The sequence below is a fragment of the Octodon degus genome, unplaced genomic scaffold (genome assembly GCF_000260255.1).
Source record: "Octodon degus isolate 3935 unplaced genomic scaffold, OctDeg1.0 scaffold00116, whole genome shotgun sequence".
In the NCBI taxonomy this organism is placed as follows: Eukaryota; Metazoa; Chordata; class Mammalia; order Rodentia; family Octodontidae; genus Octodon; species Octodon degus.
Window position 1 is genome coordinate 4,715,622 of NW_004524692.1, and position 18,322 is coordinate 4,733,943.

The 18,322-nt window shown below is 44.1% G+C and overlaps 1 protein-coding gene across 1 annotated transcript in view; it reads right to left on the reverse strand.

The window, feature by feature from the left end:
• Nos1ap (nitric oxide synthase 1 adaptor protein) overlaps positions 1-9,365 on the reverse strand; it is a 293,255-nt gene extending 283,890 nt beyond the window's left edge. Inside the window, exon 1 of the mRNA XM_004639967.2 lies at positions 9,060-9,365. Coding sequence (XP_004640024.1) covers positions 9,060-9,164 — 105 coding nt within the window. The 5' untranslated portion in view covers positions 9,165-9,365. The remainder of the gene's footprint in view (positions 1-9,059) is intronic.
• Between the last annotated feature and the right edge of the window lie 8,957 nt (positions 9,366-18,322).

The following is an 18,322-nucleotide window of genomic DNA, read 5'->3' on the forward strand; positions in this document are numbered from 1 at the left end:
GAAGGGAGGAAGGGAGGAAGGGAGGAAGGGAGGAAGGGAGGAAGGGAGGAAGGGAGGAAGGGAGGAAGGAAGGAAGGAAGGAAGGAAGGAAGGAAGGAAGGAAGGAAAAAAAAGAAAGAGGTGGGGGAGATTTTTTTTTTTTCATACAATTAAGGTCACTTCATATTCCAGAGCAGCAAACGGTAAACTAGTTTGAAGGAAGAATAATCATCTCAAGGCAGGGCAGGGGAGGGAATTATCCCAATTAACAGAAGGTAGACTAGCAGGGAATGCAAGGCTGAGGGAGCTTTAAAAGAAGGGAAAAGAAAACACCTGGAGTTTGTTGAAATTTGAAAACCTTTATAAGGGGTTGTACACCTATAACCACAGCTACTTATGAGGCTGAGGCAGGAAGATTGCAAGTTTGAGGCCAGACTATGCAAAAAAAAAAAAAAAAAGTATCAAACAAACAAACCTTTATAAGGTTGGGGATGTAGCTCCTTGGTAGAGCACTTGCACTGTGAACATCAGGCCCTGGGATGCCCAACATGGCAAGGAAACATATCAAGAAATCCATAAAATGGGTGAAAGTGTTTGCAAATCTGTATAAGAAACCTGAACCTAGAATATTGTTACGGTTTGCATCTAGATGTTCCCCCAAAGCCTCATGAAGTCATGGGGTGGGCTTTGAGAGTTTATGATTGATTCATCGTCTAGTGCTGGGATTATGAGTGTGAGAGCTACACCTACCCTGGGGTGTGTAACCTGCATTCTAAATATAAGGGAGGGAAAGAGGCTTACTCTCTGCTGCTCCTCCCTTTTTATTCTGTTTTGCTGTCTTCGGCTTTGAACTGCTGCCCTCTGCCATGTGCCACGCTGCCTTGGAGCCAGCTGATTATGGACTGAAACCTCTACAAACTGTGAGGTAAATAAACCTTTTTTCCCCTTAATTCTGGGTGTCAGATATTTTGTCCTAGCAATGAGAAAAAAGTAACTAAGACAAACATATAAAGAACTCTTACAAGTTAGTAATAAAAAAGACAACCCAATTTTTACATGAGCAAAGGGTCAAAAAGACCTTTTTCCAAAAGAGATATACAAATGGCCACAAAGATATAAGAGCAGAAGTTCTGTTCAATAGGAAAGTGTGAATAAAAATCACAACGAGATACTACAATTAAGTCACTAATTTATGAGTGAGTTTCATTCTGGGAGAACATTCATATTCAGAGTCATTCACATCTGACAAAGCCTTTTACAGGATACCTGTGGACATTCACACCCTCAAGGCTCGTAAGTCAGGGACTTGCTGTACTTCATTCTTGAGTTTGGTTGGAATCCACAATCCATATAAGTATTGTTGAGGATGTGGAATCTGAACTCACCCTTGGGGGAAAGGTAACAGGATGCAGCCACATTGGAAAACTTGTACACAAATGTTTATAGTATTTATGGTAAGAGCTCCCCAAAATGGAAAAACTTAAACATCTATCAACCGATGAACAAGTGACATGTGTCACAGTCATACAATGGAATATTATATAAAGAAAGCAGCACTGATACACAACACAGCATGGATGGACTTTGAAATACTTTGCTAACTGAAAACAGTCAAACCAAAAGACCACAGAGATCAATAAGCAAATCTAGAGGAAACAGTAGATTAGTGGTTGTGTTGAGCTTAGATAGAGGGCAGTAAAGGGCAGTGGTAGGCAAAAGGTACAGTGTTTCTTTATGAGGTGAAGAAAATGTTGTCAAATTGTGGTGACAGAACTCAAAAATTAAGATCTCCCCAATTTAGAGACCCAATCTAAAACTGGGCATCTGAGAGGAATACATATTTCTCAGACGAAGAAATACAAACAGCAAGCAAATATGTGAAGAAATGGTCAATATCGCTGGTCATTCAAGAGATGCTAATTTAAAAATCACTCCATCTCACCCTTGAAAGAATGGCTCTTATCAAAAAATCAACCAAGGGCCAGCCAGATAGCTCAGTGGGTTAAAGCACCTGCATAGGCAGATGCAGGGGCCGGGGTTCCATCCCTGGCATGCCATGCCAATCCTGCCCCCAGGGTGCACTGAGACTGCAATTAAGCCTGGGCATGATGGTGCGCACCTGTAATCCCAGTGCTTGGGAAGCTGAAAACAGTGTATCACTACAAGTCCAATCTGTGTAGTGAGACCCTGTAGGCCCTGTACTAGATACAAAAAAAAAAAAGGAAAAAAAGAAATCAACCAATGACAAATGCTGGAAGGTCTGTGGAGCAAAAGGAGCCCTTCTCCACTGTTGGTGGGAATGTACACAGGCACAACCACTGTGTAAATCAGCGTGGAGATTCCTCAAAAAACTAGGACTAAGGTCTCATTTGACCCAGCCATTCCCCTCCTGGATGTCTTCCCAAAAGAATTAAAAGCATCATACCACAGTGTACCCATGTTTATAGCAGCACCATTTATAATAACAAAATCTTGAAAACAACCCAATGCCTAGCAACCAAAAAATGGATAAAAAACACGTGGTCCTTTTTATACAATGAAGTACTACATAACCATTAAAAGGATAAACTAGGGACTTTTATAGGTAAATGGATGCCACTCAAGTCCATACTCACAAGTGAAATACATCAGAGCCATATGTGTAAGCATAATATTGTCTCCTAGGGTACAAAGCTGGGTGAGTAAATAAGATATTAATTCTGGAAATAATATCATGTTAGCCTTATCAAGGTTTTCTCCTTTTCAAAATTGTTTTAATGAGTTCAAGTCTTTTGGATTTTCATATAAATTTTAGATAAGCCTGTGAATTTAAAAAAAAGCTGTAATTTTCATTAGAATTAGATTAGATCAGTTTTTGGAAAACTGTTATCTTCATGGGTTTCACCTTAATCATTTCTTGAAATCTTGAACTTTTCTGCAATGTTTCCTAGTTTTTTGTGTATAGGTCTTGTAAATTGTGTGGTGAGATTTATCCCTATTTCGTATTTTAATACTCTGTGAACAATGTGTTTTTTTTTGTTTTTGTTTTTGTTTTTGTTTTTGTTTATCACCATGAAGTGGAAGTATAGTTCCTTTTCAATACATCGTAATTCCTACTTTAAAAAATTAAAAAATAAAACTGATGGCTGCACCCATCTGTGACTATATTAAAAATCACTGAGCTGTATGTATTAAAGTGGTGAGTTATGTGGCATGTAAATTATATCTCAGCAATGGATCACAAAGGAGAAAGAGAGGAAATTCTTTTTCCAACAGCAGGAAAACAAACAAGCCAGAAGGAATCAAGTTCATAGTGTAGGATAAGAAAGTCGAAAGGAGTGAAGGGTCTATGACCCCAGGCTGCTTGGGGGAGCAGGACAATGACAGCCGAAAGGTCACTGCAGAGCTAAAGACAATCTCAAGGCAATAACAGTGTGAAGCGAAAGCAGGTAATTATAATAATAAAAAAAGGACTTGGAATGCTTGCATTCTTGGAAGCAGCAGCACTATATGAGTAAGCCATACTGATTAGGGTTCTAGATGTAGATGACTGGGAAAGGCAATCATTGCATGTGGCTGCAGGATCTGAACTGCTATAAAGGACTAGGCATATATGCCATGATGGAATGCCATAAAGTCCTGAAAGGAGAGCTAAGGTAGAAAGAGATATCCAACAAATTCAAGGAGACCAGCTGTGGCAGAATACTAACACACCTGAAAGCAATATAAGTACAACTAAAAACAGGTGCCAAAAAAATCCACATGAAAAAGGGTTGAGGCGTGGCTCAGCGGTAGGACTTGCCTAGCAGAAAGCCAGAGGGTTGATCCCAGCAACACCACCAAAAAAAGGCACAATAGAAGTACCATTTCAGAATGGTGCTGTATCGTGGGAACTCATTATACCCAAAAAGCAGTCTGGGAGAAAATAATATAACAATAGATTTTAAAGGTATCCAGACAAATATATGAGGAAGTGCTACAAGTCTTCTCTTAAAGGATGCCACCGGGGAATCCACAAGTCCTTCTACCTGACTTGCTATGGATCCAGACAAGATCTGTACTATGGTGCAGGGAGCGGATGGAAGGAGCACAAACACCCAGCACAGAGTTGAGCAGGTTCTGAGAGGTGGTTACCAGGCCCTGATGCTAAGAAGAGCCAGGAAGACCCCATTTATGGTGAATGAATGTATAGTGCCCTTACCTACAAGCCCTCATGCCAGCACACGAGAAGCAGCCACCATCAACCAGTGAAGCCATTTGCCTCCATTTGGCAAGAAGGGAAACCCAGCCAGAACACTCAGTTCCCATCAGTCCAAGCTCTCTGAAACCTCAAAATTGCTCAGCAATATTACAATACATTTACTGCTTTCAAGCTCTCTACAACTGGTCATTTCTTCCACTTGACAAATAATTGTGTTACCCACTATGTCCATGCCTGGATCATGGATCCACAGGAGGAGAGAGACAAGAAGCACGAGACACTGTCCTCAGAGAGTGTTCCCTGTCATTGGAGAGCATATACACTGAGAGGGAAGAAGGTAAAGCTTAGAGGTAGACTGTACGATTCCAACGGCTTTACTAACACTTGCATCTCTTGTGCTGCTGCATGACATGACCTTCACACTCCCTCATCAATTGCAATTTGCATCTCATCCCTTTAACCTGTTTTGATCAACAGAATCCAACCAGTGTGATTCTGTAAAACTCAGAAAGCCAGGTCTGTCCAGCCTCCTCCTTCCTGCTTAGAAAGCCAGCTACCACACAGAGATGGCCCCATGCTGGGAGCAAATCCAAGCTAGTCCTTGGAGACAGAAGCCACGAAGAGGACCAGAAAGCACCAGCTGCACAAGTGAAGTCTTCTAGGACCTTCCAGTCCAGAGGCAGATGAATGCAGCCAAAGGAATCATTACTTCAAGCTGCAGAACTACCCAGTGAAGCCCTGCTTGAATTCCTGACCCACAAATCATAAGAAAACTAAACAGTGATCACTGCAAGCCGCTGAGTCTTGAGGTAGTTTTTTATGCAGTGATAGATAACTGAAGCCAACTGGAAGCTAGGAAACCAGGTATGTGCTGGTTTTATACAGCTATTTGACCGTATTGCCAGTGACTTCCTGCTGGGCCTCAATTTCCTCATCTGAATAAGGAAAAGGTTTCACTAGATGGGGTGACATGCTTCCCACTCCGACAGTCTGAGCCACGCATGCTGTGCCAGTGAGGAGCCCAGGACTACAGAGAGGTCCAGAATCAAGGTAACCACTTCAGGAGCAGGTAAAAGAGCCACAGACCAGGGATCAAAGCCCTGGAGTGTACAGATTAGATGAGGCAGCAAGAATAATGCAAGGCACATAGTAAATGCTCAACAAATATTTTGGTGATATGATACCCATCACTTCCGTGACTCTGGGAAAGCTAATCGCTCTGCTCCCCAATTTTCTAATCTGAAAAATGAAGATAAAAGCAATGTTCCTGTTTCCATGAGAGAAAGTCCTGGTCAGAGTTCCATACAAATCAGTAATCATCTATGAACATAAGCTATAACTGTATTATTAATACTAGCCTTTGTGCCACAATCAGTGGAAGCCTCTTTCTCACCAAGCAAGTAAAGACAGCCAGGTAATAATTTTGGCAACCCAGAAGGCAGGTTCTGAGGGCCCACACGCATGGACCTCCAGTCCAGAGACAGTGCCAGCCTGTGGGCCAGGTACCACAGGATGTAGGCAGCAGCTTAAGCCCAAGGGGAAATCCAGCATTAAGCATCTGAATGCTTTCCTACATTGCCATAGGTAGGATAACTACCAGAGAGCTGCAGATCAGACACTTCCCAAGACAGTGACTATGAATACTCCATTAAGAATATTGAGTAAGCAAGCACCGGACTTAGGAGTCTGAAGCCAAAGCTCCAGGGTTAAGTCCCAGCTTTGTCACACACAGGTGGGAGCTGCAGAGCAGGTAACAACCTCTCTAGCTTATGCCCTCTTTTATAAATAGACATAAGGAAACTCACATTGTAAGGAAGTGAGAATTAAATAAAGTACTGCACATGAAAAACATCTAGGATTTTGCTTATTATTACACGATTCTTTTTATACTGGAGATTGAACCTAGGGCCTTTGCACTGACTTACATACCCAGCCCTTTCTTACTTATTTAGAGACAGGGTCTCACTAACTTGCTAAGCCGCCCAGGCTGAACTTAAAACTTGGAATCTCCTACCTCAGCCTCCCAGACTGCTGGAAACAAAGGCATGCAGATCATGATTGGAAATGCATAGAACTTCTGCCCTTCAACCCTAACCCTAAATCCTCCTTCAGTCTTTGCAAAACCCTGAACATGGGAGGCACACCTCCAAAGAAAAACTTCATGCAGTGTTGATTCTGAAAAACCACCAACCTTGGAAGAGGAAGTCTTGGGCTCATTTTCCAAAGGTACCTGACAAGGCAACAATATGTTTGCATTTTACAGCCTGTGCTTTCCCAAAACAAGCACAGAGGTGTGGTGAGGACTTAACTCTGAAACCCCAGTAACTATGCATTCCCACAAACACTGTTTTATAGGGATGTGGAAACCAGCCAGACACTGTACTTGCAAGGTGCACACAAGACAGGAAAGATCCAGCTTTCACCTCAACTCAGGTCTTGGCAGACATGGCACTTGAAGGTGCCAATACCCACCAGAATTTCAAACAGCTGAGAATTAGGCCCTAGTCCTCTAAGTCAGCCTTTGCCCAATAAAGTGCCACCCTGCCCTTATCTGTGCCCTCTCCTTTTCTTCTCTACCTTGCCCTTCTTGAAGCAAAATCCCTGATATCCTAGGTGTCAGATCTATACTGGAATACAGCTTAGATCAACAGTGGCTGCTCCTCCTTCTTGACCACCACGGTCTGTGAATACAGGGAAGTTACTATAGGAACTGCATCCCACAGCCCCCAGACACTTGCTTAGAAAAGAAACTGCGTATTTGGTAAAGGGAAAATGAGAATAGGATGCAGCAAGTTCAAGGCAAGCGTCAGGCCCAATATTTCTCAGCCTAGCTACAATCAACTGCATTAAATTCCCTGTAACATTTGTCCAGGGTACAGACTCTTGCCTGGCATGGTGACACACACCTGTAATCCACTCCTCAGCTTCAGGAAGCTGAGGCAAGAGGATCACAAATTTAAAACTAATTTAATAAGGCCCTGGTTCAAAATAAAAAGTACAAAGGGCTAGGGTTGTGACCTCAGTGGTACAGCACTTGCCTAACACATGCAAGACCCGTGTTCGATCTCCAGCAGGTGGGGAGGTTGGGAGTAAAACAAAAAGAAAAAGGTACACGTTCCTGGACTCTCCCTAGAGGTAGTGAATTAGAACTGGAGCTAGGTGTGAACTGGAATTTTAATGTCCTTACCTGATGGTTCTTACATCTACTAGGTTTTGACACCTACTGGAGACAAAATGCAGAGGACTATGAGGAAAAATTTTTTAAAAGATTCAGAGACACTTTAATGTCCCTTCTTTCCCTCACTGTTATAAATCAGCAGATTGGTGAACCGAACAACACAAATGTCAACTTCCCACTCTATGTATATCGTCCTAAAAGCATGACCATGATGAAAACTTGTACTTGAACATAAAACTCCACTCACCAAAGCAGCAAACCTAGATAAAAAATGAATGCAAACATCCCATCTTAGACCAACCAGATCTATTCTGAGGGCTGAGAAAAAGTGAGATAAGATCTTGGCTGCAGCCCCAGCCTGGTCCCTGCCGAGTCCAGCAACGCAGCTCTGCATTCCACAGCAAGGTCTGAGTCTGAGGCGGGTAGTGTGCCTCCTCTGGTTCTAGCAAAATAGGGTTGGGGAAAAGTTATTACAGGAAAAGTATTAAGAAATTAAGACCCCCTAACTCATACATCTCCACGAGAAGGAAAACAAATCTAAGGAGAGCTGACCACCCTGGACACCTATCAGACACTTGAATAACGTGTGATCTGAAGGAACAAGATACCTGCTGGAATAATCCTGCATGACACTAACCCCTGCACGGACACAGTCCTGAAAGAGAATTGGGGGTACAAAGTAAAACTGTCTCCACATTAAAAGTACCATGTTTTCAAAACCAGCAAGATTCAACCAATGGCGTGGGGATGGAGAGTACAATTGTTTTTTGGTCTTGGTTTTGTTTTGTTTTGTTTTGTTTTTTTCATGACAGTTACATGATAGGGGCCAAGCATCCCTATGTGTTTAAGTCACCCGGGAGGTCAAGTGGCAAAAGGCAAAAAGCAAAGCCCTTTTCCACCAGAAAGCACCTTCCCATGGTGGGCAGTAGGAACCTCCACTGAAATTTCAGAAATCGGAAACCCTGCAAAGCAGGGCACCACCAGCCTTAACCGAGTCTGATGAGCGGGTAGACACCACCCCGTCCTGCCTGCAAGGATGGCCCTAGGGCTTTCTTCGGCCTCCAGATAAATGTTTCAGCCGCAAATACTGAAACTTAACATTGCCCCACAAAGCTAACAAACATGCAGCTTTCACCCCCGGTTGCACATCATCCCACCCCCTCATCAAGGACTGGACCTTGCAAAGGGCTGGCTGCAAATCAGACATTTAGGAAGTGACTTTAACACCTGGACCTGGTTACCTGGAATTTTCAAAACAAACAAAAACAAAACTATTCCTTTCCTCAGTAGGAAGCAGGCATTCCCCCTTTTGAAAGACCTTCCTGAAAGCACCTCTCCCAGGGGAACGCAGCAGGTAAATAACACCAGGGCTTCCTTCAACCGGTCCTGAACCAGGTGTCCAGGCTTTGCTCATTCACGGGCTTCTCCTCCCGGGAAGGAGGGCTGGGCAAGTAACTCAATCCAGTCCTGGGCAGGGAAGGTTGGGAAGTCTGCAGGTGGGAGGAGGGGGGTGAAGCAACGCCTCTCAAACTTTCCAGGTGCTCTTTAGCAGTTCTGAGCAGGACTCTGTCCTGGGAATAGTATCCTAAGAGGGGGGAGTCGCCCTCCGTAAAAGAAAGGCCCCCAGTTGGCCTAACCCACCTCTCTGTGCCCGGGTGCTGTGCGTGGAATCCACCCAGCCATGCCCCTCCCGGGCAGTGCCTCCCTCAGCCCCCTCCTCACCTTGGCTTCGAAGCAGATCCCGTGCTGGAAGGCGTCCTCGTTGTGCAAAGGGATCCGCAGGTCGTGCCCATCGTCCACAAGGTTGTACTTGGTTTTGCTGGGCATGGTGACCCGCGGTGGACCCGCTCCTCCGAGGGCTGCAGGAAGGCGCGGGCGAGACCCCAGGGAGGGAAGCCCAGGGCCAGGCGGGGCCAGGCGGCGGGGGTCGGGGGAACGCGGGGTGGGCAGTGAGACGGCCGCTGAGCGGGGACCCGAGCGGGGCCGAGGGCCGAGCGGACTCAGGCGACGCGAAGGCGCTGTGGCCGCGCGAACGCTGCCCGCGCTGAGGGCGGCGGGGAGCGGAGCGCAGCGAGCGGGGGCGCGCGGCCCGGGCTGGATGGGCGCGGCGCCGACTCCGAGCAGTGGCGCGGACGGCCCGGGACGAGGAAGAAAAGGCGGCGGTGGCGCGGCGGCGGTGGAGCAGGGCGCCTGTCACAGAGACGCCGGAGCTCTGCCAGCCAGCGGCTCCTCCTGCGGGGCGGGCCCGGGCCGGCTCCGCCCACGCGCCAAGGCCACGCCCAGGCCACGCCCCGCTCGTCCGTGGCCACGCCCCCGCGCCAGCAGCGCAGGTGACTGTCGCCGGGGAACTTCGCCCCGACTGGGACCGCAGGAACCTCGGGGATCCAAGCACGGCAGGTACCTCGAGAACCCAGCTGTCTCGTGTTCCTGGCAGATTCTAAGGCCGGCATAGCCGGCAACAGCAACCTCGCCTCAGAGGTTTTTTTTTTTTTTGGAGAAGGGGAAAGAGCAATGCTTATTGTTTTTATGTTTTACCAGGAAGGTCCAAGTCCAGTCCCGGATAACCCCACGCTGGGCTTCATTAATTCTGAGTCCCTTTCTGCTAAGAACCAAGCCTGAGTCCGGGTGCCGGGATTATGGCAGGCACTTTTTGTCCCTTGGTGCAGTCGTAAGTGACTTGTGCCTGGGGTGGCCCTGGTCAGATGCTTTGAGAAGAGTTTAAATGACTAAAAGGAAGGGCTCATGGAAGGGGTAGGCAACAAAGGAGTGCTGAGCACAAGGGTGTACAGAATTGTTTTCATGCCCTTAAGCAACCTTCTGTAACTGGGTATGGGCAGAGTGAGCTTGCCTAAGTTACCTCCAACTGGTATGTTCTTGTTCCTATCTTAGTAAATGCATAGAGTTAGACTTGTTAAAAAGGGGCCTATTCATTTCGCTCCTCTAGCATTAAAAGTTTTAAGAACAGTTGCCTCGTTATTTGCATTGTGGAAGGTATTGGATAACTGAATTGTATATTCAGGTTCTTAACTGCAAATTGTGCCAGTGAAGGAGACATCAAAAGAGTTAGTGTCCAAATATTCAATATCTGTCAAAGCACCCTAGGAAGATATATGTAAAATGTATATTTCTGTAGCTTCTTATTACTCCAGAATCTCCAAAAGTAGGCCAGTCAAACCAGAGCTAAAGCCAGCTAGATGTGGCGGTGCGTGTCTATAATCCCAGCACTCTGGGAGGCTGAAGCAAGATGACCACAAATCTGAGTCCAGTCTGGGCAGTTCAATGACTCAGTGAGACTATCAAAATAAAAAATATGGCAACAGGCTAGGGGTCTGTAGCTCAGTGTGAAGGCCCTGGCCTATTCCCAGGACTGTGGGGCACTGGAGGTGGGGACTTCAAGAAAACTACACTCACTTAGACCAAAGCATCAGCTCCTACTCACTTGAAAAAAAATTTTTTTTTAATTCCAGTACTGGGAATTAAACCCAGGACATTTAAACCCAAATACAGTCCCAGCCTTTTTGTGGTTTGTTTTTGTTTATTTTGTTTTGTTTGCAATAGGGTCTCACTAAATCACCAAGTTACTGCTGGGCTCAAACCAATGCTCTTCCTGCTTGAGCCTCCCACTGTACTGAGAGAAGCTACTTCAATGCCCCAAGGATATATCCACCCACTGCCACTGTCAGACCAAACACCACAGCTCACATCCTCACAAAGCCTGCTGATGAAACTGTTCCTGCACCATTTCCTTGATAAATTTATGCAACAGAACACATTGCCGCTATACTTGTGTCTCTCACCTTTCCCCACAGAACTAAAGTACAAATGCCCCTATGCAGGGACAGGAGGTTCCATCCCCGGCATGCTGTGCCAGCTCCATACCCGGGGTGCGCTGAGAAAGCAATTGAGACTGGGCATGGTGATGCATGTCTGAAATCCCAGCACTTGGGAAGCTAAAAACAGGAGGATCACTACAAATCTGATCTACATAGTGAGACCCTGTAGACCTTGTACTAAACACACACAATAAAATAAATAAAATAAAGTACAACTGCCTCTATATTGTTGTTCCCTATGTGCTGAAATTACTGATTAGGAAGGAGGTAGCAAATTCTGTGATGTCTCCCTAAATAAAAGCAGGTGAATGACTGGGACAAATTAATCACATGCATTATGCTGCAAGACATTATTGTATTCATAAAGATTAGTAAGGACCAAAAGTAATTTGCACTAAGGAAATGCACCACTAACCTTTTTATAAATACAGAACAGAAAAGTCTAATCAGGTATGTTTGGCTCTTTGAGTGTCACAGTGGATTTATTATGCATCAGAAATACAAGCTGTAAAACCTGCCACAGTAACTCAACAACATTAAAGGCAAGACCTTAGCTATTTCATTTATATCAAATTCAAAATGTCCTCTGACTTCTTCTAGCCTTTTTTCTAGATTAATGTGAGTCTCACTAGACAGCCGAATTGACCAGGATTTCATAACTAAATCTATAGTATGTTATTTGTAGATAAGACAGATGAGAAAACCCCTAAAGGTTTTTTTTTTTTTTTTTGGCTCTGGTATAGAACCTACTACATAGTAGACATCCAGTAATTAATGATCCATGGAACAGAGTAACAGTGGCTAATACTTATTAACTTTCTCTGTGTTAAAATTAGTAATACTTATTAACTTTCTCCTAGTCTCTGTACTAAGTATTCTGCTTAGTACCTTACCTGTATCATCTCATTTAATATCCACAGCAAACCTAAAGTCAGTTAACAAAGAGGCGAAAGAGCAGAGGTACTCAGATAACTTTCTTAAAGTCATACTTAGAAAAGAAAAGAAAGAGCCCAGATTTGAATCCTAGTAAGGTCTATGTCGCTGGGTGGAGTCCAACAGGCTATGGAGGCAAGGTGTGGTGGCGCACAGCTGGAAGCCCAGAGCCTGAAAGGCTGAGGCAGGGAGATCACCGCGAGTTGGAGGCCAGCCTGGGCTACACTGTGAGATCCTCTCTCAAAACCTGCCCCACAAAAAAATAAGTAAAAGGCTCTGGAAAGCTTCTTATGGCAAATGAGGTTTGTGTCAAATTCGAGGCTTCTGTTTTATCTAGGTGTGCATTATTGTTAAATTATATTCTTTGCATTTCAGTTAGAGGAACTATGCCAGAAAGGAGAGGCCTGTTCTGTTTGGCTTCCGTGAGTATAACATCAGCGCTCCTCGCATGTGAAAACGCCCTTCTTAGGAAAACGGCTGGCAGCTAAAGTCATTTCCTTTTTCTCAGCTGGTGATTTCAATTGTTTTTTCTTTTTTTATTCTGTTTGTCTGTTTGTTTGTTTGTTTGTTTTCTTTGAAACAGGGTCTCACTATGCCATTCAGGCTGCCCTGGACTCATAGTATAGTCCAGGCTGGCCTCAAATTCATGACAATCCTCTTGCCTCGGCCTCTGAGCGTTGGTACTACAAGAGTGCACCACCACACTCAGCCTCGATCTTGCTTTTACATTTTTAAATATAATTGAATTTTACCATCCTCATTTCAAATCTATTAAGAAAGAGAGAAAAAGAAAAAAGAAAAGAAAAAAAGTAAAAGAGAGAGGGCAAGGCAGGAAGGGAAAGAGAGAGAGACAAGCGCAGGGTTCATATCTGTAATCCCAGCCACTCAGGAGGCTGAGGCAGGAGGATCCTAAGTCCAAGGCTAGCCTGGGCAACATAGTAAAATCCTGTTTCAAAGTTCAAAAATATTGAAGATATCACTCAGTGATAAAATGTTTGCCTAACCCACTACTATTATGGACTACTGGACTATATTGGATTATTTTGCTGAATTCACACATCTATAATATTTAAATGGCAATGGAATACCCTTCTTTGACAAAACTAAACAAAAAAGGGGATATAAACAAAGGACCATTTTGTAGTGAAATATATATATATATATATATCTGTATGTACAAAGTAGGATAGATATACAGCTACTTTCTCTTAATTCAATGAGAAGAAAGGAAAGATTTGTACTAATAACTAATAATCTTTGGACAAGATACTATGTCTGCATCTTGTACTATGAATAACTACTACAAAGATAACAATATGCAATGTGCTAATTATTGTAACTGTCCTACTAACCTGTTTTGAACTGTCTCATTGCTATTTGTTTCTTAATAAAATTAATATAAATAAATAAATGAAATGTTTGCCTAGTATATGTGAGTTGTCTTCAATCTCCACTACTACAAAAGAAAAAGAAAATTAAACATTGATAGAATGTAATAATTTTCTGTCACTTAGCTTCAAAAGCTTAAGTTACTTTTTCATAGCAACTTTTTTTTTTTTTTTTTTTTTTTTTGAGACAGGGCCCTGCTATCTTGCCTCAACTGCCCTTGAACTCTTGGTATCTAGCGATTCTCCTGCCTCAGCCTCCTAGGTAGCTAGAATTACAGGTAGTCCCCACCACACCTGGCTCCACTGGTACCATTTTTGCCAGACAGTGCCTGGGGCACAGGGTTCAAAATATCATTAACTCATTTTAAAGCGTGGCAATAAAGATATTAAGTGATTGCTCGTTGGAGAAAGAAATAGTGTCTCTATCATGAATGCTTTCTAATCCAAGTTTTATTTATAATGCTCTTTTACTATGTGAGCAATAAAGTAATAATTTCATATGTATTTCCCCACAAGAACATTCTAGAATGTATCACATGTTGTGATGCTGGCCCTACATATTTTACCAAGCTATGTTTCCTATTGAGTCATATACTTCTGTTTTAAAAGCCTCTTTTTCTACAGAAGTATGAGTATTATGTTTTTATAAATAAGATATTCTTCCCAATTGAATTCCAGAATGCCAAGCGTTTCCTCAACAGCTTGCCCACAAGATCAGAGGAGTAAAGGGGCTCGGGACGAGGCGCCTGGGAGCAGCTGCTTCCTCTTTTCCCATGCCCTCCTCAACTGGAAAAGCCAGAACCCATAGCAAGGGCGTGGCCACTGACTGGGCACGGTGAGACACTTCTGTATTCCCAGCTACTAGGGGGGCCGAGGCAGGAGGTGTCACCCAAGCTCAGTAGTTCAAGGCCAACCTGGGCAGCAGAGCAAGACTTCGTCTCAGGAAGAAAACAAAGACGATGGCCATTTTCAAAGGGTGTTGAAGCCACCACACAGCTTTGTTTCTCTTGGAGCAGTAGTAAGGGCTAGGCCATCCAGTGAAAGAGCCCAAGCCTTCAGAATTCTGAGTTGAAGAAAGAAGTTAGGCCCCTAGCAGGGACTGGCTTCCCCTTCCCATAATCTCACCTGGGTGATGTACTATTACTTCCTTTTCAACTCCCTAAGATTCTTTTTTCAAATTAATGTTGATAACTGCATTTCTTGGCCTGTTTAATATTTCAGGCAGAACTATTTATTAATTCACCAGTTTCTGGTCGAGAAGCCTTCTGGTCAAAGGCAGTAACCTCACTTGCAAGAAGTACTCCTGCTATAATGATTTCCTGAGGGAGGCCCGAGACAGAGAGGGGCCAGCGCCCTGGTGAGACGCGTGCTGTCGAGGGCAGAAGCTAAGACATGAGCTAAGCACAAATACAAGGGTGCTGTTTCTAGGTAGCGTGGCTGCCAGGCAAGGAGATCTCAGCCCAAACAGGCGAGGCTTCCGGGTGGAGAGGAGGCTGGAAAAAGGGACCGAAGTTTGATGACACAGCAACAGGAGGGCAGGCGTGGAGACAGGCTCTGTGGAGGGTGCAAAATGGCCTGGGGGAGAGTGTGGAGCTCAGCATCCCCGAGGGGCTCTCCAGGGAGCAGGGGGCTGACATGCGATGAGAGCCCTGCATGGGTCTTGAACTGGGCTGTGGACCAGGGCACTGATTCAGAAAGATTGCCCTACTGCCGCTATCCGAAAGGAAATATTCCCTGACCTTTTTATTTAGGCTTTGGGGCTGGGGATGCAGCTCAGGGCAGAACATTTGCCTAATATGCCCAAGACCTTCAGTTCTACTCGCAGCTCTGCCAGAAAAGAAATTCAAAAGTGACACTAAGGGCCGGCCAGATAGCTCAGTGGATTAAAGCTCCAGCTTAGGTAGAGCACAGCGACTGGGTTCGATCCCCAGGGTGCAGTGTGAGTGCCGCCCCCCCCTCCCCCAGGGCACACAGAGATGGCCATTGAGACTGGGCATGGTGGCGCACGCCTGAAATCCCAGAACGTGGGAGGCTAAAAACAGGAGAATCACTACAAGTCCAATCTACAGTGGGACCCTGTACTAAATACATTTAAAAAAAAAAAAAAAAAAGTGGTACTAAGGGAGTGATTGGCTTGCATGTACTGTGCATCATAGGGTCATATGAGGGCTGACTAGATGACCCTCCAGCTGGTCTCCACCACAAATGAAGGACACTGAACCAAAATTGCAACTGGTTACAAATCAGTATCACGGATCCCCAAGTACTCAAAGTGCTGCTTGCTCCTAGATGCTTTTATTTATTTATTTATTCAGATGCTTTTAAGTTCTTGCTTCTTTTCCACATTAGCTCTGTGCATCTTCATTGGGTGACAATTACACTTTTTTTTTCTTTTTCTTTCTTTTTTTTTTGTGGAGTGGCCGACCTCGAACTCACTATGTAGAGCAGGCTTACCTTGAACTTGCAGAGGTCCTTCTGCTTCAGCCTCCTGAGCACTGGGAATATAGGCATTCACCACGATGCTTGACTTGACATTATTTATATGATCCTTTGCTTGGCGAGTTTTAGTGTTCTGCAACGGAAGAATAAAAAACCTTGATGGAGAATTTTCTTTAGCTTAGCTCTGCTATGAAAATTGATTTTAAGGCCTTTAATTTTATCCATACTTAGATCTCTGTTCCTAAATCTGGAACTATTTTCATTAGTTACCCATTCATTTTATTAGTTACCTATTTAAAACACAAATAAAGCCAACTGTCAAATTAAGAAAGCTGAGGCTTGTGTGCTTAACTAAACCTGCCCCATGTCATAACTGATATTGGTTCCTTTTTACAAGACCCATGTTCTTGAGACAAAAAGATGTGAAGGTTGTAAAAAGACCATAGAAGCCATTAGAATACTGTAATAGAAAATGTGTGCCCTCCCCACCCCTGTAGGTATATTTCAGTTTTTTTCCTTTTTTTTTTTTTTTTTTTTTTTTTTTTTTTTTTTTTGCGGAACTAGGGATTGAACTCAGGCCTTTGTGCTTGCCGGGGAAGCGCTTATTCCACTGAGCCATCTCCCCAGCCCTATATTTCAGTTTCTTCATTGTCCAAATAATAGTTCCTGTTCCAGATCCAGTGGTTCCCTATCTCTTAGAAACCACTGGTCACTGTCACTATGATACATAGCTGGTCACTACGATGTGTATCATATGAACCAATCCCAATTGAGAAGCCACTCTGCATCTGTACTTCCTGCTTGCTTATCCTGTACAAGCCCTAGACCACCAGAGATCAGGGCCTGACATTTTGGGGGTGATCCTGAACATTTATTTATGCCCATCAATGTAAATAAATCTGTTTCCAAATCTTGGTGTTTTTGCTTGTCATTGCAATACAATACAAATATTGTACAATATATTGCTTTCATGTCACTCTTTAAAGGTACAAAGTCTTAGGAAGCTTTGTTGCTGCTTAAAAACATAAGTAATAGAGGGGCAAAGGTATGTAGTTCAGTGGCACATATAGTATGCATGAGGTCCCATGTTCAATCCCCAGCATAACCAAACAAATAAAAAAATAAGCCTTATTCCAGACCCTTTATTAAATGCTTTTAAAAAGAAAAAAAAATTGGGTATTCTGGTACAAACCTAAAATCTCAGTTACTCAGGAAGCTGAGGTAGGAGGATCACAAATTCAAATCAACTCTGGGCAACTCAGTGAGCTCCTGTCTCAAATTGTAAAACAAAAAAAGGAAAAGAATATAGCTCAGTGCAAGGTCTTATGCTCAGTAATCCCAGCATTCCGGGAGTCTGTGGCACGAGGATCACAAATTCAACTGCTCAGGAATGCAGTTCAGTGTGAATGTTCTGGGTTCAATCTCCAGTATTCCAAAAACTAACTTAAGGATGAGTGAAATTACAGTAAACACAGGTGCATTAGAGTATTAATTCTTGCTCCCCAGCTCCAGGTCTCCCGCTGTGGTCTTTCTGTGTTCCGAGAGCTCAGTTGGGTTACCCCAGACTTTGATTAGCATAACAGGTTCTGGGCACCATGCTCGACCCATGGTCTTTTGAACTCCACACAAAGAGAGAGAGACAATATGTTTTTTAAAGTTACATGTATTTCAGGAGAACCAGCTAACTAAGTGCTCGGGCCTTGTCGATATCCACCTTTCACAGTTCTGCATCCTTAGCAACTGCCTCATTTCCTTAAAAGGGCTTGCACTCTCTTTATAAATCCCTTGACATCACCAGCTGGCCCCTCTCCATGCCACTAGAGCACTTTTCCTGCAGCAGTGCTGAAGGGGCCCCAGAATTCCCACCTCTTGGAGCAGCCCTGCTGTGCCATTCGCTGCCCACAGGGACCCCTGTAATTTGAGCTCCATGCACATGATAACACTTTAACTGCAGCCAACTTTTAATTCAGAACACATGCTTCTTGTGTTCATACCTTGGTGAAAAAGCAGCCCTATCGAGCAGCTAGAAGAGCGCAGGGCTCAGGGGAGGGGTGTGGTGGGGCCTCTAGATGCAAATGTAACAACCGGGCTGCTGTGGCCCAGCCTGCTAGTGGCCCCATGTCCACTGTGAGAAAGAGGGAGCATCCCAGTCAAGGCCTGGTGTGTGTCCACAAAAGTCCCACCAAGCCTAATAGTGGAGCAAAGTAGTCTAATTAGACATTCTGGTTAACTTTTATAGCAGCACAACTTATAACTAAATCTTGGGTGCACCCTAGGTGCCCATCAACTGATAAATAGGTAAAGAAAATGTAAATATACACACAGTGGAATACTACTCTGCCACAAAGAAAAATAAATTTGAGTCATTTGTAGGAAAATGGATACATCATAG